The sequence below is a fragment of the Nyctereutes procyonoides genome, unplaced genomic scaffold, assembly GCF_905146905.1.
Source record: "Nyctereutes procyonoides isolate TBG_1078 unplaced genomic scaffold, NYPRO_anot_genome, whole genome shotgun sequence".
In the NCBI taxonomy this organism is placed as follows: domain Eukaryota; kingdom Metazoa; phylum Chordata; class Mammalia; order Carnivora; family Canidae; genus Nyctereutes; species Nyctereutes procyonoides.
The window spans coordinates 25,438,244-25,465,440 of record NW_026575043.1 but is presented as its reverse complement, the minus strand read 5'-3'; the positions used below and the strand labels follow the sequence as shown (position 1 = coordinate 25,465,440).

At 42.6% G+C, this 27,197-nt stretch overlaps 1 protein-coding gene and 1 pseudogene across 6 annotated transcripts in view; one reads left to right on the top strand and one right to left on the bottom strand.

Moving 5' to 3' along the window:
* EXOC2 (exocyst complex component 2) overlaps positions 1–27,197 on the bottom strand; it is a 225,791-nt gene that overhangs the window by 13,513 nt on the left and 185,081 nt on the right. For all 6 annotated transcript variants that reach the window (XM_055322773.1, XM_055322774.1, XM_055322775.1 and 3 more), the window contains 2 exons: positions 5,156–5,211; positions 2,639–2,761 (listed from right to left, as the gene is read on the bottom strand). In XM_055322773.1, coding sequence (XP_055178748.1) covers positions 2,639–2,761; positions 5,156–5,211 — 179 coding nt within the window. The remainder of the gene's footprint in view (positions 1–2,638; positions 2,762–5,155; positions 5,212–27,197) is intronic.
* On the top strand, positions 17,938–18,651 carry LOC129507813 (serine/arginine-rich splicing factor 10-like; annotated as a pseudogene).

Genomic DNA, 27,197 nt, shown 5'->3' with positions numbered 1-27,197 from the left:
CCAGGGTGTGATCCTGGAGTCCCGGGATCGAGTCCCATGTCGGGCTCCCTGCATGGAGCCTGCTTCTCCCTCCTCCTGGGTCTCTGCCTCTCTCTCTGTGTGTCTCTCATGAATAAATAAATAAAAACTTAAAAAAAAAAAGCATCAAACTGTGGTTCCACTTCTCTCTACACTGCATCTCAGGAAGGTTCGAAGACCGTGCATTAGCCCTTAGGTGAGTGGTCATTTCCGGTTAATCTGTCATCTGCTCAAAAGAGCGCAGCCTCACACAGTGACTCCCGGTGGGTGAGGGTGGGTTGGGGGCCAGAGTCCCCCGAAGTCCTCCCATCAGACAGGGCTGCCCCGTCCCTCGGAGGCCGTCCTCCTGGGCGTGTGGAGCTCTCTTCCTCGCCCTCCTTGCTAGCTTTGAGAGAATCTAGCTCTTGGGCCCCTCCCGAGATCATCTCAACCACCTAGAAGAAAGCACTGGACTTTTCCCACCATAGTTTTATCTGTTGAGAATTTCCTGCGAATGGCCCCATACGGTGCGCGAGCTTTTGCGCAGGCCTCCCTTCACCCCGCTGAATGCTCCTGAGGTTCACCCAGCTGGTCCCCGTCTCCCCCTCACCGCTCACCTGCCCTGCCCTGCCCTTCCTCTATTCTGCTGATGGATACCTGGGCCATCTGCAGCGCTTGGCCCTCATGTTTTCAGTCCTCTTGCTTATATACCTGGGACTGGAATGGCGGGGTCAAAGGGTACTTGTGTGTTTAGTTGTTTTTTTTTTTTTTTCTTTTGTTTTTTTTTTTTTTTTAGAGGCTTTTCTTGTCACTGTACCATTTCATACCACCAACAGTGTGGGAGGCTTCTAGTTTCTCTCCAGTCTTGCCAACACTCGGTATTTCTAAGTCTTTAATTTTCGCCATCCTGACGGACGGGTAATGGTTTATTACGGTAGCGCTGATTTTCACTTCTCTGATCACTAATGATGCTGGCCATCCTTTCATGTCCTGATTAGCCATTCTGATTCTCCTAGAAATCGAATTACCTGTATGCTAGACTTTCTGACATGGTCCCAGAGGTCTCTGGAGTTCTATTTATTTTTTTTCCAATGACTCTTTTCTCTGTTCTTTCTATGGGGTAATTTCTGTTGATTTACAAATATGCTGACTTTCTCTTTCGTCCTCTCTACTCTGCTGTTTGTTATTCACATCTAGAAGACTTCAAAAAATTCACATATTGTATTTTTCCATTCCAGAATTTCCATTTAGTTCCTTTTTTTGGGTTTCTATCTTTCTGGTGAGGTTTCCTAACTATTCATTCATTATGAGCATGAATAGTTCCTACATCACTGAACGCAACTGTTTAAAAGTCCTTGCCTTCAAAATCCAACATCTGCATCATCTCAGGATTGGTCTTGGTTGATTGCTTTTCTATTGAGAATGGGTCATATTTTCCTGTTTTATTTCGTTTGTGCATTTCATGTAAATTTCGATAATTTCCTGGACACTGTCAATATTATGTGGGCTCTATAATATGCTCCTAAAGAGGACTGATCTTTTGTTTTGTTTTAGCAAGTAATTAACTTATTTGTGGGCTCAGACTGAAAATTCTTGGCTCTTGGGCAGCCCTTCAAGTCTTACTGCAGTTCTTCTAGCCTAACTGGGCTGGTTGGAGGAGACTATGACCGGGCAGGAGTAGGTCAAGGGTCAGCTGGTGATTTCTGCAGTGTATACATTTGTGGCTCTTGTTTTCTGCTCTCCGGGATACCTCACTTTCCTGTAATTGTGGTGGAAGCCTATTCTTCAAGCCAGAAACATAGCAGGTTTTGTGAAATTGTAGGCATTCCTCGCCTTGCCTCGGGGCTAAAATCTGTATGAAGTGAAAAATTCGTCAAGTGCCCTTTCCTCCAGAATCACTCGCTCATGGCTGTCCTCCAGTATCTTCAGGTTTTTGTGTTTACACTTATGATTCTTCTATATTATGCAGGATGACAGTTGTTATCTGCTGGGAGTTGGCCTGATAGAAACTCCCTCAGCCAGTACTGGAAGGAAAACGGCCAGTACTTTTTTAAGAACACATTCGCAACGCTTGAGGTCACTGCAGTCCATAGGTAGTAGGTGACTCTCCCATGTGCTGCATACCTTGGCTGCTCTCAGTTTGGTCATACGCACACCAAGAAGTATCTGGCTTATGGAAGTTATATTTGCTATTATGACCATGTGACTTCAATAACTACGACATAAATCAATGGATCGTGAGTGCAAAGAGACGGTGGTCATTCCTATGAAAATTGCATTGAATGCTTTGAAAAGATTTATTAAGAGTTAAATGCTAAACATTTCCTGCGAAATTGAATTGCGTGAAGATAGTTGTAAACTAAAAAACAAAACAAATCACGTAACTTTAGAAGGAATCTGCATTCAGATGTCACAAGAGTCATGAGGGTCTTGCTCTGCTCTAAAGAAACAGAAGCCCTATAAAAATCGTAGACAATATAAAAGATACGATGGTAGATGATAAATCAGCAGATTCATCAAAACAACAAAAACAAAAACAAGCCCCAAACCTGTCTGTATATCATAAGATCGATAACTAAAAATACATGTATATGTTCTAAATGAAATAAAAGTTCAACATGGGACTGACTGATTTTGGTACCTGTAATGCTCCATTTTTGCTGAAGGATGAAACACACTGCATCAGCCGACTTAGCTCTTCAGAAACTGCTTCCACCACCCTGGATAGAACTCGAGGTACCAATTCTTTGGAAATCGTGAACACCTGATGGAAGGGTTTAAAGTAAGAAGTGATGCATTGAGGGAACATTTCCTGACTTGAATTTGTTAGAAACAAACAAAAATGCACAAAACACAGTAAGTCACAGGTCTTCTAAGTCCTATTTTTAAAGGATGGTTATTATGAGTGAAAGGAAGTTACAGGCTTCTACTTCAGTTGTATTGAGTGATTCATGCCAAAACTAATCCTCTTAAACATATTGGCAAATATAATTCTGAAAGGTATTATTGATGCTGACAAACTAAAAATAATTTCAAAGATTTCTTCTTCTTCTTGCCCTTTTCACAAAAAGAAATATTATTTCTAAAAGGGAAGTTATATAAATAAAAACATGCTGTGCCAGGTTTTTTGTTTTGTTTTTTTCCTTTCTTTCTTTCTTTCTTTCTTTTTTTTTTTTTTTTACCACAATTAATAGAAAAACATACTGGGTCAGACTGTTCTTACATTAAAACAAACACCATATTATATTGGGGACTTTATTGTGTATTGGACAACAAAGTCCCTAATTTCACTATTTGCTGAATGAATGAATGAATGAATTTTTAAACATTTTATTTATTTATTCATGAGAGACAGGCAGAGGGAGAAGCAGGCTCCATATGCAGGAAGCCGGACGGGGACTCGATCCTGAGACTCTGGGGTCACGCCCTGAGCCAAAGGCAGATGCTCAACTGCTGAGCCACCCGGGCATCCCAATATTTGCTGAATTTTATATATATTTCACTTGACATAAAACATTATTTCCAAACTTTGAATTTTGATATTTTCAGGCTAAGAGTTACTATATTTGAAAATATGGTGAAACATTTTACTATGCTGATTTATAAATTTGTCAAGTTAAGATCATGTGGGAAATACTAAATAATAAACATTATGAATGAAATTCTACTTTCAATCACTGAGATAAATTAAAAGGGGGTTTGAAAACCCTAATACAAATCATGGTTCCTGAGAGTGGATGTTAATAAAAGCTGCCTCTTTAGGAATCACCAGCATCACTGCAAATGCCTACATATTTTATCATTCCTCTGAGCACCACTATCCATCTACCACAGAAATGCTTTCACTGGCTGATGATTTAATTCTATACCCTAATTTTACTAGAAGCTAACACTACGAAAGCATTTGTGTATCTTTGATAAAATCATTAAAAATGTATGTGATAAATTCTTGCTACAGTCAAATAATATATACATTTTAGTTTTGGGCGCCTGGGTGCCTTCGACTCAGGTCACGATCCCGGGGTCGGTGACCATCCCTCTCCTCCCTGCTCATGCTCTCTTTCTCAAATAAATACATAAAATCTTAAAAAAAAAATAGACTTTATTTTTATAGAGGAATGTGTGGATTTTTCCCTTAGGAGGAAATGAAAACTGTAATATACTACATTTTGCTTTCTGCTCTAGTTGCTTTAATCCTAGAGCCGAATTTGGGAACGAGGGAGCATTCTGTTTCCTTTGGTTACTCTTTTATCTTCACCTTGATTATCCACGTTTTCCCAGTTTACCTGGACAACCTCTGATCATTGTGGGTAAGGACATAGTATAAACCAAATACACCTCTATCAGGCCCCTACAGCTCAAAAGGCACTCGCAGCAGTGGAAACTATCTAATGATAACCTCTCGCTGGGCCCCGTGCTATCTGGTCACCCATCGGTCTATGAGCCATAACAACTCTGAAAGTCCTGGCAAAGCAGTGAGTAATGGGTTGTGAGATTAGCGAGGCGGGAGTCGCAGTGGTGATAATGGTGGAGGCTGTGCTTCTTTTGATGTTACTGAGAAGAGCCCTTCTAAGAAGGATGTTAACAAAGGAGGTTCATGTTAAGCTTCAGATGATGGTGCTTCGGGTGAAGCTGAAGGCAAGGTGAGCGTGAACCAGAAGCACCAGCATCTATGTGTCCCTAAGTCACCGCTGATAGGAACCCCTGCACCTGTCTCCTAGCCTCAGCCTGCCCTTTCGGCCCAACCTTCCAACGAGTCTAGTTTTCTGGAATCCCAGCCACCGTGTAAGGATGCGCTGCTACGCTAGTAAGACACCAACGCTTGTTTGTATCCTGGGTATAAAGAGGTTGATGAATTCTCCGACATAAGGGATTTAACATTCCTTTCAACCCAAGATAAGGAAAAAACATCTTTTCAATCTCTCTTCTCCTTACCTTTTGAACATTAATGAATTTGGTTTTAAACACAATTTCAGAAAAAAAAATTCTCATAGTTAAAAAGCACGTGTGTGTGTGCACGCGTGAGAATCGAGCCGTACTTTATTTATAGTCAAGATACATTCTGAAGGGAAAAAAGACCATAAAACCCATCAAATTTGCCTCTTTTTATTTTTTTCCAGTTACCCACATTTCTTAGGAACATCTAATGACAGCTTACCTCCGCATGCACAGCAATTATATTCACCAATGCTTCTTTTAAATAGTTTCTGACACCTGAAATCAAGATGAGGGAGGGGAAAAAAAGGCATTTAATGGAAACAAACTCCCCGTCTCCCTTGATGGCATTACTGTGCACTGTACTACTGTCTTAGAGTTTTCTAAGAAGAAACAGAAAGTAACACTACCACGGTCTATTTCCTTTTGAGGACCAAATGGTAAAAGGACTATTTTCGTACAGGTTAAAAAAAAAAAAAAGATAAATTAGCCATTTTCTTTCATTGTTTTTCCATTTCTGTCATTATTTCTCTGAAATTGATGGCCAGTGTGTTTGAAATTTAGGATTCTCCTTCAGTTTCTTCATGAATGTGTGTGTGTGTGCAAACAGTACAGACATACATTAGCACATCAAAAAAGAAAAAGATATTTACCAAAGCTTACGAAAGCTAAATACCTATTATAGCATTTTACCTCCAAAGGTAAAAATTAAATTATGCAGAATGACCATTTTGATCTTAAAACATTACTTCTGCGAGAAACATGGAACAAAATCAGTCCGATTCTGTAAAGCAACTTAAAGACTGGACAAAATACAGGATTTCAGGACAGTAGAGAATTAACAAGCACTACTGCACTCAAAAGCCAGGGTGCACAAGACCTAATAGTACAGGAGTCTGAAGTCAGATTATCTTTTTTTTTTGAGATTTTATTTATTGATTCAGGAGAGACACACACAGAGAGAGCCAGAGACACAGGCAGAGGGAGAAGCAGGCTCCATGCAGGGAGCCCGACGTGGGACTCGATCCCGGGACCCGGGGTCACGCCCTGGGCCGAAGGCAGCGCTAACCGCTGAGCCACCTGGCGGGGGCAGGGGGTCCCCTGAAGTCAGATTATCTTGGATCAAACCCGCTTCATCACCTACAGGCCATGGCTTCTGGCGAGGGGACAGAGAGGCCAGTTCTCTCCTCCATCAGAGCATGAGGACGCGCCTCGCTGGCAGGCTTGCCGTGGGCAGGACGGGAGACAGTGCACGTCGTCAGCCCTGGTGTCCACGGGGCTCATTAGGAGCTTGCCTCATTATTTTATAGGAGGAAAAATGTAAACCCAAGACGAAGCTGTACCGTAACTGTAAGGAAGCCGTTTTTCCTTGGAGTGGAACACTACTCCAGGGTGCCTTCCAGGATTAACTGCAAATAACGGAGACTTTCCTTTCCGCAGAACAGAGAAAATCCCGCTGTGCTGTAAAATCATGGATGTTAACAGTAATGATCTTAAGGAGAATGTTCTTCCGTTAAGGTCATCTAAACTCCTGGGTATTCAGAAACGTGGGGATTAACGGCCAAGACGTAGAATCAACTTTCCGAACTGACGTATTCCGAGTCGGAGAACGCAGCTAGCTCTTGAGTCGCCCGCGGGCTGCGTACACTCAGGTGCACTGTTTTGCTTTTGAGGAGCCAATTCACATACACTGCTTAGGGACCTGGGGGTTCAGGTGTTCTTGTTTTTGCCGGTGGGAAAATTAAGAAAACTGTCGAAGAGCAAAAGGATGGAATTCAGAAATCAGTTGAAACCAAGTAACTGCAAGGTGACAAGTCTCACCTGGGAGGTAGAGAGAAAAGTGTCAGGAGCCTATTGTTAAGTGAAAGTGAAGTGAGCTACCACTGTGCTTGCGGCCGGGCGGGGCGGGGGCCCACAGCGGAGCCGCTGCCTTGGGTTGTCCACCTGCGTAGAGTGAGGCCAAAGGGAGGCCTGGCTGGGACATCGCCCGGCAGCCAGGGCCGCCGCCCGCAGGCCCCCTCCTCCCTGCTCCCAGAGGGAAGGGCTCTGGGCCTCCGACAGTCGCGGGGGCACAGCGTGAGGGGCCGGCTCATGGGTGCACACGGTCCACACGAGGGTGCGCGCACATGGGTGCACCCCTCGCACACGCTCGCTGAGAATACAGGCGCAATCTTAGGCCGGTGGGGATACGAGGAACAAAGGGCAAGAAATGCAACAGTCTCAGCTCTTCGTGAAAACCAGGGTTCCACGATGCTGCTGTCTGAACAAACATCAGGAGTCCGGGGGCTTAGCAAGTTTCTAGCAACAAGGACTGGAAGTGTGAGGGCAGTTTTTAGCTTCTAAAATTCTTCAATGTAAAAGAGAAGAGTGGGGCCACAGTGCTGACTAAAAAGCAGAAAATTAAACTTAGAATAAAGCAAGCCAGTCTCACATGCTATCAACTCAACTCCCACTCTGACCCTGATAGGAAAAACATTTCCTGGCAAGAACCCATCAGACTGAGCATTACTAATAAAAAACCCTGTAAGAGAGATAAATCCAAATTACTCAATGTAACTCTAGAGACAAAGCTGTGAATAATAAGAACAAAAGCACAAGAAACTTTCAACTATTAGAACTATATTGCTGTTGATAAAAAATTTGAAAACAAAATCAAGCTTCCTGTTTTGGGGTGACCACAGGTTTCACAAGGATAATATGTTAGAAGGAACACAAGGCCTCAACCTGAACAAATTGAGAAAAAAAAAATTGTACCTCTCGGGGACTTAATTTTTATGAATACGACAAAATGAAATAATTGTACCCCCCTCCAAAAAAAAAAAAAAAAACAAGGGCGACCGCTTTAAGAGATAAATGCTAATATTGGAAAAAAGAGAAGGGAAAAAAAAATCTGTGGACCTAGGGATGAAGAGAAAGAGAGCTCCTGGTCAAACCACATGTCGGGTCAGTAAAGGTTCACGAAGACGGCGTTAAATGGAACGTGCCGGAAACAGGCATGTTTAGTTGGAGGTGGGAGATTTGTGAAATATCATCCTAACCTTCCAAAGCAATGCATATGCTGGTGTTAATGACGATAAAATGTGAAAAACGAAGAACAGATCACTGATTGCCTGTCTCCAAAAAGCTACCCGTTGTATTAAATACAGGGAGCGGTATTTTAATTTTTTATTTTCTTATATTTTTACATATTGGGTTGAAATCGTTAGTTCTGAGGGAATGGCTGGTAGTTCTCAGTAAGTCACTTAACATCACTTTGTTGAGCTTCTACTTCATGGGGGACCCTGACAGGCACGTATCAGAGGTGGGGACATTAGGTCCCCCAAGTAGGATGTGTGTATGTCCCCAGTATGTGTTATGACCCCAAAGTGTCTGTTACTACGTTTCATCCCAACCTGCTGGTATTCACACACGTGTCTGAGTTGTATGTCGCAAATGTGTGGTATGAAACGGTTTTAGATTGTTAAAAAAAAAAAATTCTTGTAATACGATTCACGCTAACCTGTGAAACATTCACTTGCAATTTCAACTTTTTTAAGTTCTTGAAAGGTCAAAGAATGTATTCAGGAGGGGGGAGGCAGGGCGCCGGACCCAGAGACTACGCAGCGTCCGTGTGTAGGGACTGAGGTCTGGAGGTTCACAAACATGAAACAGATAAGATCTCTGTGGTCTTCCTACTGAAGAATTTCAATTCCTTTCTCTCCACTCCAGGCTACAGGCTGTCGGCAGCCTCGGAGCCGCAGCAGCAGCACCGCACGGTCCGCGCCGGCCTGCCTTCTGCGCTCGCCTGCTCCTTCGGCTCCGCGCGGGGGCCTCCAGGTGTGTCTGGAAAACTAAACCCCGACGAGGCCCTTGGCTTTGAGTGTCTGCTGACTTTTCTGTCTTAAAACGTTGCCCCCAAGCCAGCCGTGGGAAGGCGCGGGTCCCCGGCAGCCCGTGCTGCCTCGCCTGCTCCCGTGGTGCTCGTGGTGTGAGGCCGAAGGAGCCCGTCAGAGCGCGGCTGACGTCGGGCAGCAGCCTCTTGTGGAGGCTGCGGTAGCAGATTTGCTCTTTTCTGACCTGGGAGAGGAAAGTGCACGGAAATCATGCCGAAAGGACACAGGCTCAATTACTTGGAGTCGAAACACCACGGCTTTGGGTCTTGCACAACGTGGAGCCGGGCCTTGCCTGTGCGAGGATGGCCTCGGCGCGTGGGTGAGGCCTGCAGGGCGGGAAGGGCGTTGCGGGGATGCTGACGGGTCCTGGCGTCAACAGGGGCTGCAGGACGTCGTGTCATCCACATGGGTGTGGAGCTCCAGCGGACTGTGGCCCGTGCGGGCAGGACCCGGATCTGACATTGGGCTTTCAAAAGGTCCACGACGGTGGCAGAGGGACCCTTTGGGGGCTGATTTGGGTGGTTCACGCTTTCTTCCCGCAACATTGATCCTAATTCAAGATTATTAACATTCATGGTTGATGATGACTTGTGAGTTCACTCGGTGACAGAAAGAGCACTCAACGGAGAGCCAGACGACTTGGGGGCAAAGTCCCGGCTTACCGATACCTACGGACTCGGCCCCAGACGAACATCGGTTCACCCTTTAGACAACAGCCTCGTTTACAAAATGTAGAGATGGCGACGACTGTTTGCCAACAAGCTGTTGATGCTCAGGTGCACCTGCGGGCGGGCCCTGCCGGCTGGCGGGGGGCGCGGGGAGCACCAGCCAAGGCCCCCACTGGGAGCCCACCTCGCTGCGGGGGCCAGTCTGTAGGTCACAACGCGGTGCACGTACTTAGGCATTATTTTTTTTAACAGAGACCTACACGGTTGGGTCAAGGTACACCGTTTGTGTGTGCGGCACACCAGGAGGAGCGTGCACCTGGACTGGCCGGGCCGCCGGCTGCCTCCCGCACCCCCACCTCTCAGCCAGGGTCCCCTCGGGGGCCCCAGCAGCTCTGAGCGGCAGGCGGGCGGGCGTGCCAAGGGCCTGACGGCAGCAGGTGCCCAGATGCAGTACCAGGCCCCAGAGACGTGTGGTCCCTGACACCTTTGGCTAGCACCTCGCTCTCCTGGTTTACACAAGGTTCACCGAACGTGGGAATTCCAGTGGCACCGTTTTGCCGCGCTTTGCATCGGTTTGGAAAGAAGGGCTGGACGTGACACAGAGCGCCGGCCAGCAAAGGCCTGGCTCCCGCGGGGACAGCCGAAGGATAGCCGGGGCCATCGGGGGGGCAGGCGCCGAGCTCGAGCACACAGGCCACCAGCCGCTCACCTGGGCCAGGTTTCTCAACAGCTCTCGTCCCTAAGCTATTTATTAAATGATATGACAGGTGTAAGGGGCCTGGCGACACCCACTGCCTCCCTGTGGCCACCCCGGCCTCGGCCGCAGCTCCCACGGCTCCCAGCACTGCCCGGCCCGCTGCCATCCACCCTGCCCCACCGCCAGCTGCACGGCGGGCACCGAGCCTCACTGTCCCCCTCCCGGCAGTCCCCCCCACCCCGGGGGCTGCGTGCCTGAGGCTGGGGCCCAGCAATACTTAGAGCGAGGAAACCGAGGAAGGCCGGCAGCACGTACGCCTTGGCCGCCGGCAGTCCCCTGTGCCCCTCAGAAAAAGTGGTGAGTGGAAAAGTGGTGAGTGGATGAATGAGTGGACAGAGGCAGCAGGAAAACCGTGATGAATGCGGGGTCCCCTAGTATATGACCGTGTAGTGAGTCACCCCCTCAAAATGTAAACGCTTCAGTTTGTGAGTAAAGGAGATACTCTCCGCTGAAGCACGCATCTCTTACTTCTCATAGGATTCCAGAAAGAAAAAAAAAAACCCAAAAACAGTACTTACAAAATACTTTTTCAGGACCCCCCCTTGAAAAACATAATTTGAATAAATTAAGTACAGCAGAATGGCATATGCTGCCCGGTCTACGCACGTTTGTTTCCTTTCCCAAATACACTCTGTTTCTCCGGTTACACACTCAGGGAACAGATTACTTCAGATAACAGACCTTCACGTTTGCTGAGCGCTCACGGTGTGCCGGGCGCTCGGAGAGCAGCTCTGATACGTGAGAACCTAAGGGACACGCGGTGATGGGTGAGGGCACCAGGGTTTCAGCTGCGGCGCTAAGTAGGCCATAGATGCCACGCTGATAGTACTACTGGGAAGTGAGCCGTCCCTGCGAGCAGTGGGCACAGAGAAAAACAAGGCAGGCTGACTTGTTTCTTGGAGTCACAAACGTTACAATATCGTGATGTAGTAGTAGCTATTGTTTTTTTTAAAAAAAGGTTCCCCTTAGATAAACCCCCACAACTTTCCAAGGGGATGAGAACGACTTCTAAGTATTTACAATATGTATCTCTTCTACTCTCTGAATATGAAATTAGGATGTGTCATGATATTTGACCAAAAAAGCGCCCCACACGGTATCAATCTAGACTATCACTTAGCAATTAATCTGGTGGCCCGCTGTGGAAATTCCCCATGGAGAAAACAAAGCTCATCTCTGCTCTGAGCAGGAACCTGTCGACTTCTCCTCACAGGGTGGGCTTCCTGTAACTGGGTCTGGAACCTTCTCCAACAAGGAAGGTCCTGATTTTCATACATGAAATTGGGAGAAGGCTCTTCCCTTGCTCTGTTTGTCAGTTTCTTACGTGGATCTCACGGGGAGGGCACGTGGTCTAGGAATGCGCCGACGACTCAAAGTATGCGGAGGGATGGCCACGGCTCATGCCAGGCTCTCGCAGGGGCGGGATGCAGCGGTGACCCCCCCCCAAAAAAAAAGAACAGACCCACAAGAAATAAAGCCCCTCTACATTCCAACGGAGACACTAACGGATCTAAGGAAACACGAGCATCCTGCACGTGGGAGGGAGCCTTGCCCCGTCTCTAAAACAGCACAAGAGAGCAACTGCGTGCAAGAAACCTGTTCGACAAACCCCAGGACCCACACTGGTTAACAGAGGGCCTCTCCTGGACGGTCCCCTGGCGTGTTGCAAGGACCCGAGGGCTGCCTCTGTGCCAATCTCACGGAGCAGTGCCCAGCACCAGCGATCACCTACGGTAGATAAGCACGGGCACGCGAGGAACCGGATTTCCATCCTAGCTGGGAAATCGGACCTGAAGGTCTTCTCTGAAATATGGGAAAATTAAAAAGTGCCACATAAGCAGATCCGTTTCCCTTATAATTACTATTCCTTCTTCTTATTAATTATTTGGATGAACTGTTAGGATTTCTCTAAAGAGTGTCCACATTAAAAAAAAAAACAGAATAGTGAGCGTTTGAACACCAACCTTTCTTCTTGATTTTTTTATCTTGAAAAAAAAAACATTACATGCTCATTGAAAAGAATGAACACAACACAGACGCGCATGTTTTCATAATAACAAGTAAGAGCCCGGGAAGCCTCTCCTCGCCCTTCTCCCCGCCTGTGCGTGTCCTCCCAAATCTGCCCCCGTGGCTGTGAGCCCCCCACCCTCACGGGAGGCCGCGCGACACGCTCCTTGACACCGGCTCCCGCCTCGCTCTAGAAGGTCACGGCCTTCTTCCATTCCGGGGTACACCCCCAGGGCCGCCTGCGACTCCACAGCGCGTGTGTGCCACGAGTGGTTTATTCTGTTATCCCTTCTGATTTATTTATTTTATTCTATTTATTCCTGGCTCACTCTCCTACCGTTAGACAATCGCACTGCCTTTCAGGGCATGCCCCTATAAAGCATGCTGCAGTGAACACCGATCCTCGTGTTCTCGTAGGTTAATCCACATAAACCGTCTTCCCAGAAGCGGAATTGCCGAATCAAAGGTTTTCAGTTTGGACCAGTTCCGCCAACCTGCCGCGTACACATTCAAAGCCATATAGAACTACACGCCTTTCCACTTTAACCTGGATGCTCTGCTTACTACAATTAATAGTAACTGTCACATACGCTCCTCGACCGTGAGAAGGACAAAACTTTCCACTGAAACCCTAACACGACATCTGAACCCAAACACTCAAGACATCCAAGGAGATTCACTGAAATCTAGGCAGGACCCCCGCTCCCGAGCTGTAGGACGACCGTCTAAAGGAGCTAGAGGGAAGGGACCCTGTGATCATAGAAAACACCCGCTGTGCCATCTGAACCTACACCAAGAATGCAAACTTTTCCGTGAAGCATTTCCTGTCGTAAGTGAACAGACAACTCCTTTAAACAGCCAGATTTCAAGGTATGCTGCTTAATGTTGTTTTGAAACCTGACACTCTTCGGTCAATACTATAGGAAATCAAGACTCTGGAAACTCTGGAGATACTACCTACTTTATAAACCACATTTCCTGTTTTTAACCCCTGTGCCCTACATCGGTTATCAGTCCTAGTCTACAGATAAAAATAGATTGAAAAATACTATAAATATCCCACAATGTACTTTTTTTTGGGTCAAACTGAAACACTACATGAAAAAACTTCGGGGTATTTTTTTTTTTTCTAAATAAATTATCTTTTCAATTGCACTCTGAAGACACACTATTGAAATTACTACCTACTGAAAAAAGGTAACCAGAAACTGTCGATACTGGCAGACAGACAGAAAGGCCTAAATACTCTGCAAGAAAATTAGCTTTTGTTGGAAACTGAAAGGGTTTTAAGTGCTAGGTCTTCACATTTTAGTTTGATCATTCCTAAATTGAACTCTCTTCCTAGATTGATAAATGCCTTTGCCATATGAGGAATTTTTAAAATGAACCCTTGAGGAGAGGATACCCTTCGTATGTAGTGTAGGAATGAATGATCTCCACTTTTACAGTTTTTTCTCTTCTTTCCCAAGATCTTTTTTTTTTTTTCTGGCTTTAATTAATATGATCTCCTAGCTTTTAAATATGAATTGGAAAACTCTGTTCTATAAAAAGAGAAAATACTGCCAGCAGTGAAAATAACAATAAAATTATTTCATGGCTTATGTTTTCCATTTGTTATATTCATAACAGTTTAGCATTCATATACACCAAGGACAAATAGCTTCCAAGACCCAAAAAATGAGCAATCATGTCTCCCATTTCAAAGTTAAAGTCTGATTGGTAAAATACATTATGAATTACATATACTAACATTATTCTGTGTTAGAATATTACAGTTTAGATATTTAGCGTAGAATATCAGTTTCATCATTTGAAACACGATATTCTGTATTTCAGGCCTAAAAATAGACATTTAATCATTTTAACAATAGCTGATAAATCAAACTCTGTTTCAATGTAGTCTTTGGCAGAAAAAATTTTTTTCGTTAGAGGGTAACTTCAATTAGCAAAGTGAAAGAGACAAGAAAATAAGAGTCATTCTATGTAAATGGATGCATTTTGCTTTATACTTGAAATGTTTCATCACATTTGTATATAACACTTCATAAACAGATGTGTATGTAGAAACTGTTCAATTTCAAAATCTCAGGTGTTTTTTTTTTTTTTTAATAAAATGACTTTGATTAAACCAAAACTAATAAATGCTCACAAGAAGCCAGGCTGAAGAACATGGCACCAGAGCCTGACGGGTTGAGCTGGAATCCTGGCTCCCCCAGTCAGCCACGTGGGCCCCTGTGATTCACTGAGCGAACACCCAGAAGGTGCCCTCCCGCCGTCTGACCCAGGACAGATGGTATGAAAACACCGGGTAGTGCCATCCGTGGTACGGAGCAGCTGTTGCACCTCTACAGCTGGATTCACCATTGTGGGGCACAGCAAAGAGGTAGTAAGGTAAAGTCCCTATTCTCAACATATGGTTCCATATACAACTTAAGAAATAAAATCTGATAATATGTTTCAGCCATTAAACTAAAACAAAGAAAAAAAGATGTTGAAGTTAAAAACAATCAGGTTGTAATAAAACTGGAGAAAAAATAAGAAAAGCCAATAGTTAACTTGGAGATTAAAGTCATTTACATAAGACATTTTTTTAAAATCGAAGCACAATTGATAAAAAAATATTGCATCAGTTTCAGGTGTACAATGTAGTGATTTAATAACGCTAAATATTATACTATGCTCATAAGCGTACCTACCATCTTTTACCATATAACACTATTAAAAGACCACTGACTACATTCCCATGCTGTACCTTTCATCCCCATGACCTACTCATTCCATAACCGGAAGAAGCCTGCACCTCCCACTCCCCTTCATTTATTTTGTCTATCCTCCCATCCTTCTCCCTTCTGGCAAACAAGTTTTTTTTTCTTTTTTATTTATGGGTCTATTTCTGGTTGTTTTTAGATTCCACGTATAAGTGAAATCCTATGGTATTTGTCTTTCTGTGTCTTGTTTTACGTAGCATAATATCCTTTAGGTCCATCCATGTTGTCACCTCACACAGGTCAGAGCAACTAGTATCAAAAAGACAAGAAATAATGTGTTGGTGAGGATGTGAACCTCGTGCTCTGTTGGTAGGCATGTAAATTGGTGCCATGGCTGTGCAGAAAGAGTATGGAGGTTCCTCCAAATACCCAAAATATGAGCTAGTAATTCTACTGCTGGGTATTACCCAAAGAAAACAAAAACACTAATTCAAAAAGACATGGATCCCTACGTTTATTGTAACATGATATACAATAGTCAAGATACAGAAGCAACGTAAATATCCATCTATAGATGAATGGATAAAGAAGATGTGGAATGAAGTTTTGCCATTTGTGACAAGATCTTTGAAATATTTCAATAAGCATCTCTCAAGCCTAACTGTGTCACTTAAGCCTACCAAGCGCTGGGTTTTTAACTGCTGGAATGAAACTGAGGAAGCAGCAGGGCAACGTAGAAAGGGTTTGGATGCTGGCATCTCACTACACAAGCGGTTTTCGTCCACAAGCCCACACTTCCATTATTTGGAAAACTGCTCTTAAAGTTTGTTGTCAAGGCTGCCAACTACAAAGGCACAGAAGGTCCAGAGCAGCAAGGTGCTGGAGCAGACGGGTAGTAACAATTCCTTGCTAGGATTTTGTTTCTCTGAGTCTTTGTAACAAAAATCTTCATTCCAATATTTGAATTCTAAGTTATGTTTTCTCTTGAAGAATGTTATTAACAATTATTCAGTTTTTCCACCTTCAGTATCAGTGTTTGCTCTTATGGCTCCACCACATTTGTTGCTTACGGAAGGCTCTGGAACAGTTTTATCCAAAAACAAATGCAATAACCCCTTTATTGTTCCTGGTATTTTTGACCATTTATTATAGTAACCTTTATAACTCCGCCATACTTTGAAATGCTACCGTGCAAGTCGCTGGTTGTCAGGGAGAAAGGAAAACTGGACATACCAGCTGTCCTTCTGGCAAGCCACCACCACCCGTCTCTTCAGCGGGGTCGGACCGTGAGACCAAAGCTGTGAGCCGTCGCTCAGGGAAAGCAACGGCCCTCCCTCTTCTAACTGTTAGCTATGCCTCTGACAGAGAAAGGCACAAAGTTGGGCAGCCCCGGTGGCGCAGCAGTTCAGCGCCGCCTGTAGCCCAGGGCGTGATCCTGGAGACCCTGGATCTAGTCCCACATCAGGCTCTCTGTATGGTGCCTGCTTCTCCCTCTGCTTGTGTCTCTGCCTCTCTCTCTCTGTCTCTATGAATAAATAAAAAAAAAATCTTTTAAAAAAAAAAGAAAGGCACAAAGTTCTTTTTTAACCCAATTAGTTACAAAATATTAGGATATGCAAAATTGTACAGTATTGTTACCCCTCTAGTCTGCCCCTTATATGTTTCCAGTATGAATGATAAAGTTAGAATTTGGAGACAGACAAATAGCACCGAAGTCCTAAGGCTGGTATCCTAAATAAGTCTGATTCTTTTTCTGATTCTCCAAATTTTAAAATCAGCCAAGTGGGGAAGATAAAATCTTACCCCAATGGTGTTGCTGGAAGGATAAAATGTGATAATGCATGTAAAAATAAGTTAAACTATAAAATTCTGTTATTTGAAAATGGACCAAAATGAAATATCTTAATAAACTTATCAAGTTTTCAATATGAACCAAAGCAAAATGATGTTGGGTATTTTATTTTTAATGCTACAAGCTTAAAAATGACAAAAATAAATGGGCCAGCGTTATGTTTCCATTCAGTTATGACTAAACGGTATGTTACCAGGTTCTCTTTCATGCTGCTCCTAAGGCAGAGGACACACAAGACGGCACCTACATTTCTAGAGGCATCCATTCACTAAAACGTTCATTTGTTCAAATACACGTTGAGAATCCATTACGTACAGGGACTTCCTATTACAGGGACCCCCTTGGTGACTTGCCATCAAGAGGCACAGTGTAGTAGTCTTCAAACTTTTTTGATTATGCAAGTTATAGGTAAAGAATTTTGAGCCCTCTTGATGTAAGATTATGATATATAGTACATAACCTCTGATTTATAAAACTATGTGCCACTCTATTAATATATTATAAAAATACATATATACATTTTTAAACACACGATTTATACATATATATGCACGTTACATATTCCGTGCATTGTAAATAAAAAAACAAATTAGAAAATGAGATAAAAAGGAAATAAAAATCATTTTATCAGTTTAAATAAGCTAGGTTATGCTAAAGTTAAAAAACAACCCCCAAGTATTTGCTTAACACAACAGCAAATGTACATGCTCGTGAGACATGTCCCATGGGGGTGAGGGGGGTCTGATCTCTGTAGTCATTCATGGATCTCAGTTTATGGATGCTTCACTTAATATAAGCTTTATAAGTTTTACATTTAAGAGTATAAAAGTGCTTTAAAACTGAAATCACAGTGACTTGAAGATCTGAATCTACGTTTACTTTAGATCATTGGACTTAGTGACTTTCATAGCTGAAAAAGTCCTACACAAAGTATTACACAAAGATACGTGCTTGAAAAAGGTACACGATTGGCTGCACTTACTAATCATCATGCTCTGTTCTCGAGATTTTTAAGTTTGTAATTTTCTCCTCTTTTAAAAATTAAGTATAACTTCTAGGTGGCTGTTGTAGAACCCTCTGGCTGAGAGTCTCTGAGGATCTGTGGACAGTTTGCGCCCCTGCTGAGACTCATGTCATCGTCATGTCCTGCCACCTGCAACCCAGCCCATCTCTGTTCGCAAGGGACGTGGCTGACGATACGTGGTCCAAAGATTTACACCTCAAGTTTGGTCGTTATGGTCCTATTTTGATGCATATGTTCCACTTGATTTCTACACCCATCATCCAAGATGATTTGCTTACATTCAACCTGAGGATGTCTGAGACACCAAAGATGCTTTATGTAATTTAGACAGAAAATGGATTTGTGGATGCAGAAATGAAATACAGTTTGCACAAGGGGATTAGAAGACTCCAAATCAAATGAAAACCAAGGAAGCATGGGATGTGTACAATTCTTCACACTAATGATGATTATGACAGATACGGATGTTCTAGAAGCTGAAGTTATGAAAGAAGAAGATCAAGAAGCTGGTACTTTGGTTACAACCATAGAAGATTTTAGGGGTGCCTGCATGTCACAGTCTCTCAGTACTCAGCCTGGAGTCGGCTTGAGATTCTCTCCCTCCCCCCTGGCCCTCTTGCTTGTGCTCTCTCACTTGGTAAAGTAAATAAATCTTGAATAAAATGCATAGAAGACTTTATAGTCTTAGAAACACACCAGGTTGAAGACCGCAGTGTAGCAGAAGCCATTCTGATAATGGTAAGATTTGAACACTGAAACTGATCTTTTTCAAAATCTAAATCCAATTCAAGATCATGGTCCAAGTCCCAGCTCAAGAAAGTTTATTTATAATGTTATGGGCAGTTACCATTTTGTGGTTTCTGTATATTTTTGTTAGGATTCTCATCTTTTATGCTTGAAGTATTGATGAAAATATGTTGGTTGACCGTAATTTGCAACATATCTTATTAAAAATAAACTTTCATATCCATATTTGGTCAAACTGTTAACATAGAACTCTAGCTTGGCTAATATGATAGAATGAAGCAAAAGTAACGTTGTAGCACGGCCCAAATGACTGATCATACACATTTAAGTTCAGGGTAGACCTTTCTGTCTCGTTATGATGTCCAGGTCCCTGATGATAGTTCATTTATGACACAACATGGAACAGTTCTTTTGTTAACTGTAGATTTTTGGGGAAGATTGTGTTTTTGACTGAAACATGGAACCTTCACTGTTTTTTTTTTTCTGGTTTCTATGAAGATTTGGAACATATAAACATTGGAAGAACTTGCCTTAAAAATCTGAGCAAGTCGATGGCAGAAATCATTTTAAGGGGAAACAATGTTCTCATGTAGTTACTTAAACTTTAAGGACCAGTGTTGGTCATATTGCTCAGGAAGTAAACTGTTTCAAAGCAAGTTTGTGTTTATGCATATGCATAGAGTGAAAGAACTGAATTTTGTGGTTTATAGCACTCAGTCTGGGCATCAAAATCTGCCTAGCACTTTATGAAGGAAGCTTATTCTTCACACCTGTTTATTTCATGTGAGGAAAGCTGAAAGAGAACACTCCCCCTCTAGGTTGCGTATAGGAGAGTCTGGTCATTCCTACCGTCTACAAACATTACTGTAGGACCACACCACAGCTCATGTACCTGTTCTAACTGCTGATAAGACATCTGAATTGTTTCCAACTGTTAGCTATTTTAATTAGAGCTGCTATGAATATTGTTGTTGTCTTTGGTAGGCATAAATACTCATTCCTCTTAGGTAACAGAATTGGGTCATTGCAAAAATGCAAATATATCTTCAGCGGGCCCTGCCAGTTTTCCAATGGTGGAAGACTACATGCCCCACCAGAAGCACTTCATTGTCAACATTAATTTAAGTATAACCTTGCTGGATATGCGCACACATGTCCAAAAGGAGCACTTGCTCTAGGTAAAAAAGGGAGGGGGAGGGACTTATTTTATGTTTTCCTTACAAAAAAAAGTCACAGCACAACATCAAAAAAGAAGGGAAAAATGTCCAAGAATATATACCAATTTTTAATACAACCCAACTTGTACTGTAGAGTACAAAAGTATTAATCTTTTTCATATCCACCATATTTAAACTCCCTGAGGGTGGCTTTCTGTGATTTCATAAAACCTATTATTAAGCTCCTTCAATACACAAACTTGCTTAAAGTGATATGCATTCTACATATAATTCTTAAACTTCTTGTTACTGTAATTATAGGTTGTCACACCATTTGCAATCAGAAATGACAGCAATTTCAAAAACGAAAAATGGGTTTTTAAATATATCATATTTATGAATTTACTTTGTCACTCATTTTTTCTTAACAGTATGAGACATTATCAGAAAATCGAAGTGAACTGATATAAGAGAAAATCTATACCCCAAGTAAATACTTTATATAATATAAAGATTTTATTATTGTGTTCAACTTACTTCTATAGACACAAACTGCTTTGTTGATGTCCATGGCCCAATCAGTTAAAACTTAGCCCCAAACGGAGTTTTGGATTCAAACAGCATCATTTTTGGACTGTTTATACAATACAGAGTTTACCACATTAATTAGCTTGCTGATAAGTGATAAACTGAGGCAGAAAGAGAAAAGTTCCAGTTTTGTCAATCCTACGGTGCTCCAGGGCCTTCAAAACCCTTCACCTGCTGGGTTTCCTCAACTCTTCCACTGTGATGTTCAACAATTATCAAAATGGCTTACTATTAAGCTGTACTAAAGTATTTTGGGGTGGGCTTCTGCTTCTTATTAAGACAAGATGGTTAAGGAAGTTGCTACAGAGAGCAAAGTGATCACTTCTGACAAGGTAGGAGTGTGGAGAAGAGAAATGGAGGGGATATATGGGAAGATACCTGGCGGGGGGTGGAAAGAGCCTTGGTAAGCCGCTGCAGGAAAGCCGTGTGGCGCACAATCGGGAACTTTAGAAATCTGCTCCTGAGAGAGTCTTCCCTGCCTGAAAAGTGCTCAGTGGGGAAATGGGCAGAATCGCAGGAGGGCCAGTGAAGCCTCAATAGTCCCAGGGACACAGCAAGAATAAGGGCATCCAGGAGGAAGCTCAATTTATGCCATAAACAGGGAAGTTCAGTCAGATGTGGCAGGACTGACGTCTCCTAGGTCCCAGTAAAGGGCTGGGACGCAGCAACCCTCCTGGCCTTGCTCAGGGCTCTCTGTCCCAGGGCCCAACAGCAGACAGAAGCGGGCTACCCTCTGTTCCCTCCAGGATGCGTGGAACCGGGGAGGGCACAAGACAGTGAAAGCTCCCGCCACTAGGTGCCCTTCAATTTGCAGAATCAGTGCCCCACGCCTGCCTCTAGGAAGATCAAAGCCAGTGTTCACTGAGAGACTGTGGGTTCCGACACACGGGGAGCTCCTGGCTCCGGGTCAAACATCTGGGCACTGCCATTGGTTCTCCTCCTTTCACCTGGGAGAGGTGCTGCGGCCCAGGACAGAGGCCTCAGAGGACAAACAGCTGGGTACCAAGTGGACCACCTGGCAGGGGGCGGGGCATCCCCGCAGAGGCACAGACACCTGAGAGTCAGCACAGCAGGCCCCGACCCAGGAGATCAGTTGGAAGAACAGGGGAAGAGCAAGTTAACTGCGCAAGCAGCACTGGAAAGCTCCAGGAATGAGGGAAAATAGTATACAGAACTGGAGGTTTTCTCCTTATGATTCATTTATCTTTCAGGTTAAAAATTTCCAATATTTTTTCGTTTTTCCTGCCTTAACTACAATACTTTATCAACTTTTCATTTATAAGTTTCTTCCTTTTTGACTTTCATATTTTTACAATTACATGTCATAGATATATTCTTCATTTTTGGATTCCTTTAACATATTTAATTTTTGTAGTTATATAAGTTATGGGTTTTTTTGGTCTTGTTTTGTTTTATAATTTTGGAACTTAGTACTTTCTAACATATGGACCAAAATATATTCAGAACCAAATGGAGCATCATGTGGTCCACTCTGTGAGATTATATTCTCTCTTCTTTCCCATTCTGTCCCCCTCTTTTGTCTTGTTTTTGTTCTTGCTATTGTTTCTCTATATAAGTTTTGCAGGTTTATGTAAAAATTGGAATTTAGCACCTTCTAACATACAGAACAAAATATACTCAGAACCAAGAGAATCACCCTCTAGGTCCAGTCTGTGAGACTATATTTTCTCTACCAAACTACATCCTCCCCACCTTTTTTTTTTTTTTTAATTTATTTTTCACTTTTGTGGGCTTTTTCTTTTTCTTTTATTTTCTGGTCCCTGACTTCTTCAGAATTGCCTAGAGTGTATTTTACTTAAGTCGTTCTTGATATTTTTGACTCGGCTCGCTCATACAGCCATTCTGCACTGGACAAAATGACTAGAAGAATTCACCACAAAAGAAAGAACTGGAAGCAATACTCTCTGCCACAGGCCTAACAGATATGGATCTAAGTAGCACGTCAGAGATACAATTCAGAGGTACAATTATAAATTACTGGTGGCTCTGGAAAAAAAGCATCTTTTTACTGTAGAATTGAGATCTAATCAGGCTGAAATTAAAAAATACTTTAGCTGAGATGCAGTCTAAACTGGATGCTCTAACTGCTTGGGTTGATGAGGTGGAAGAGAGAGTGCGTAACATAGAAGACAAGGTGATGGAAAGGAAGGGAGTGACGGAAAAAAGAGAAAAATAATTAAGAGCCCATGAGGAAAGGCTTAGGGAAATAATTGATAGCTTCAGAAGGAAGAATATTCATTGTTTTGGGATTCCAGAAGCTGTGGAGATAGGGAGACAGAGAGCAAGAGAGAGAATATTTGATCAAATATACTTACATATACTACAAAGTATATTTGAATAAATCATAGCAGAGAACTTCCCTGATCTGGGGAAGGAAACAGGCATTCAGATCCAGGAGATAGAGAGGACCCTCCCCTTCCCCCCCCCCCCATCAACAAAAATCGATCAACACTCCAACATATAATAGTGAAGCTTGCAAATTTCAAAAATAAAGAAAAATCCTAAAAGCAGTTTGAGACAGGAGATCCCTAACTTATATGGGGAGATATCGGATTAACAGCAGACCTCTCCTCAGAGACCTGCAGGCCAGAAAGGGCTGGCAGGATCTATTCAGGGTCCCAAATAGGAAGAACATGCAGCCAAGAATACTATACATAGCAAGGTTCTCATTCAGAATAGAAGGAGAGATAAAGAGCTTCCAGGATAGGCAGGCCTGAAAGAATATGTGACCACCAAACCAGCTCTGCAAGAAATATCAAGGGGGACTCTAAAAGAAAGGGAGCCAGAGGAAAAAAAAACACAAAAACTGGGAGTGAAGAGGTAACATGATGACACTAAATTCATATCTTTCAATAGTTACTCTGAACGTGAATGGGCTAAATGATCCCACCAAAAGATGCAGGGTATCATAATGGATAAAAAAGCAAGACCCATCTACATGCTGTCTACAAGAGACTCATTTAGACCTAAGGACACCTCCAGCCTGAAAATGAAGGAGTGGAGAACCATTTACCATTCAAGTGGTCCTCCAAAGAAAGCTGGGGTAGCAAGCCTCATATCAGATAAATTAAAGTTACCCCAAAGACAATAATAAGAGATGAAGATGGACACTATATCATATTATTTATGTATCTCTTTACTTTGATTATTAATTGATTGATATACTTGGCAGCTCCCACATTAGGGGCATAAATATTCATGATTGTTAGGTCTAATCTGGAGAAAGTTCCAGGATCTATCCCACAAGAAGACCTAACAATCATGAATATTTATGCCCCTAATGTGGGAGCTGCCAAGTATATCAATCAATTAATAATCAAAGTAAAGAGATACATAGATAATAATACACTAATAGTTGGAGACTTCAACATGGCACTATCAGCAAAAGAAGATCTTCTAAGGAGAACACCACAAGAAACAAGGGCTTTGAATGATACACCGGACCAAATAGACTTCAGAGATATAAACAGAATTTTCCATCCTAATGCAACTGAATACACATTCTTCTCAAGTGCACATGGAACTTTCTCCAGATTAGACCACATACTGGGTCACAAATCAGGTCTCAGCTGATACCAAAAGATTGGGATTGTCCCCTGCATATTTTCAGACCATAATGCTTTGAAACTAGAACTCAATCACAAGAAGAAATTTGGAAGAAACTCAAACACATGGAGGTTAAAGAGCATCCTACTAAAAGATGAATGGGTCCACCTGAAAATTAGAGAAGAATTAAAAAGATTCATGGAAACTAATGAAATTGAAAATACAATCTTTCAAAATCTTTGGAATACAGCAAAGGCAGAGGGATACAAGGGTGGTTCAACACTTGTAAAACAATCAATGTGATAGATCACACAAACAAGAGAAAAAACAAGAACCATAGGATCCTCTCAATAGATGCAGAGAAAGCATTTGACAAAATACAGCTTCCATTCTTGATTAAAACTCTTCAGAGTGTAGGAATAGAGGGAACATTCCTCATATCATAAAAACCATTATGAAAAGCCCACATTCTCAATGGAGAAACACTGAGACCCTTTCCCCTAAGATCAGGAACACGACAGGGATGCCCACTCTCACCACTGCCATTCAACATAGCACTAGAAGTCCCAGCCTCAGCAATCAGACAACAACAATAACAACAACAACAACAAAACAACAACAACAACAAAATAAAAGGCATTTAAAGTGGCAGGGAAGAAGTCAAACTCTCCCTCTTCCCAGATGACACGATACTGTACATAGAAAACCCAACAGACTCCACCCCAAGATTGCTAAACTCATACAGCAATTTGGCAGTGTGGCAGGATACAAAATCAATGCCCAGAAATCAGTGGCATTTCTGTACACTAACAATGAGACTGAAGAAAGAGAAATTAAGCAGTCAATCCCATTTACAATTGTACCGAAAAGCATAAGATACCTAGGAATAAACCTAAAAGAGGTAAAGGATCTATACCCTAAAAACTACAGAACACTTCTGAAAGAAAGGAAGACAAAAGAGATGGAAAAACATTCCATGCTCATGGATTGGAAGAATTAATATTGTGAAAACGTCAGTGCTACCTAGGGCAATTTACACATTTAATGCAATCCCTATCAAAATACCATGGACTTTCTTCACAGAGTTGGAAAAAATAATCTTAAGATTTGTGTGGAATCAGAAAACACAGGGTAATATTGAAAAAGAAAACCACAGCTGGGGGCATCACAATGCCAGATTTCAGGTTGTGCTACAAAGCTGTGGTCATCAAGACAGTGTGGTACTGGCACAAACACAGACACATAGATCAATGGAACAGAATAGAGAACCCAGAAGTGGACCCTTAACTCTATGGTCAACTAGTATTTGACAAAGCAGGAAAGACTCTCCACTGGAAAAAGGACAGTCTCTTCAATAAATGGTGCTGGGAACATTGGACAGCCACGTGCAGAGGAATGAAACTAGACCACTCTCTTACACCAGACACCAAGATACACTCAACATGGATGAAAGATCTAAATGTGAGACAAGATTCCATCAAAATCCTAGAGGAGAACACAGGCAACACCCTTTTTGAACTTGGCCACAGTAACTTCTTGCAAGATACATCCATGAAGGCAAGAGAAACCAAAGCAAAAATGAATTATTGGGACTTCATCAAGATGAGAAACTTCTTCACAGCAAAAGAAACAGTCCACAAAAGTACAAGACAACCTACAGATGGGAGAAGATAATTGCAAATGACGTATCAGATAAAGGGCTAGTGTCCAGGATCTATAGAGAACTTCTTAAACTCCACAGCAAAGATACAAACAATCCAATCATGAAATGGGCAAAAGACATGAAGAGAAATCTCACAGAGGAAGACATAGACATGGCCAACACGCACATGAGGAATTTCTCCGCATCACTTGCCATCAGGGAAATACAAATCAAAACCACAATGAGATCCCACCTCCCACCAGTGAGAATGGGGAAAATTAACAAGGCAGGAAACCACAAATGTTGGAGAAGATGTGGAGAGAGGGGAACCCTCCTGTACTGTTGGTGGGAATGTGACCTGGTGCAGCCACTCTGGAAAACTGTGTGGAGGTTCCTCAAAGAGTTAAAAATAGACCTGCCCTATGACCCAGCAATTGCACTGCTGGGGATTTACCCCAAAGATTCAGGTGCAGTGAAACGCCAGGACACCTGCGCCCTGATGTTCACAGAAGCAATGTCCACAATAGTCAAACTGTGGAAGGAGCCTCGGTGCCCATCGACAGATGATGGATAGAGAAGCTGTGGTCTATGTATACAGTGGAGCATTCCTCAGCCATCAGAAAGGACGGATACCCACCGTCTGCTTCGATGTGGATGGAACTGGAGAGTGTTATGCTGAGTGAAGTAAGTCAGCGGGAGAAATACAATCATGATATATGGCTTCACTCATATGGGGAATATAAGAAATAGGAGTGTAGGGGAAAGGAGGGAAACTTAATGGGGAAAAACGAAAGAGAAAGACAAACCATGAGAGACTCCTAACTGTGGGAAATAAAGGGTCGCAGAAGAGGAGGAGGTTGGGATGATGGGGTGACTGGGTGATGGGCACGAAGGAGGGCACCTGATGGGATAAGGCACTGGGTGTTATAGTAAATGTTGGCTAACTGAATTTAAATAAAATATTAAATAAGAAATTAATGAATAATGATTTTCATTTAACAAAGAAGAGACCATGTACACACACACACACACACACACACACACACACAGTGTTTAGATATTTTCAGTATAAAATAGTTTCCAAGGTTGTTTTTTTTTTTTAATACAACTTTGTGTGTCCTTAGTTTCAGTATTATTTTAATGTCTTAGATTCTGTTAAGCAGTGACTAAAATATCAAAGCACTTTTGATGGTGGCTTAAAATTTGTTAAGAAGTCCAAATGTGACATTTGGAAATCATCTGAACCTCAGCTTTCTATTGTGATGCATGTTATAAATAACTGGGAAAGCATAACATTTGTCACAGTTTTCCAGGTTAAAGTAATAATCTGGAATTGCCTATGCCTTCTACTAGTCCAATGCACTCCACCCATCCACAGACTAAGACAATTAAAGTGTTAGATAAAATTCACATATAATGCAGAGTGCCGAGGTACTCAGATTAATCAGCTTGTTATAACCGGCTATCTTTACTAATCCTAGAATAAAAATTTCTGAATTTGAACAGAAAGCTTTTGTTCTGAGGAGGAATCAGGGTGGAGATAGAGGAAATCCACGATAATAGCTCCAACATGCAGGCTACATTTATGAAAATGAAAATCCAAACGTCAACATTTGCTATGAGCTGTCAGTGTTGCCAAACACGTAGCTGTGCGGTTATGTTGCTGGACCTGCAAT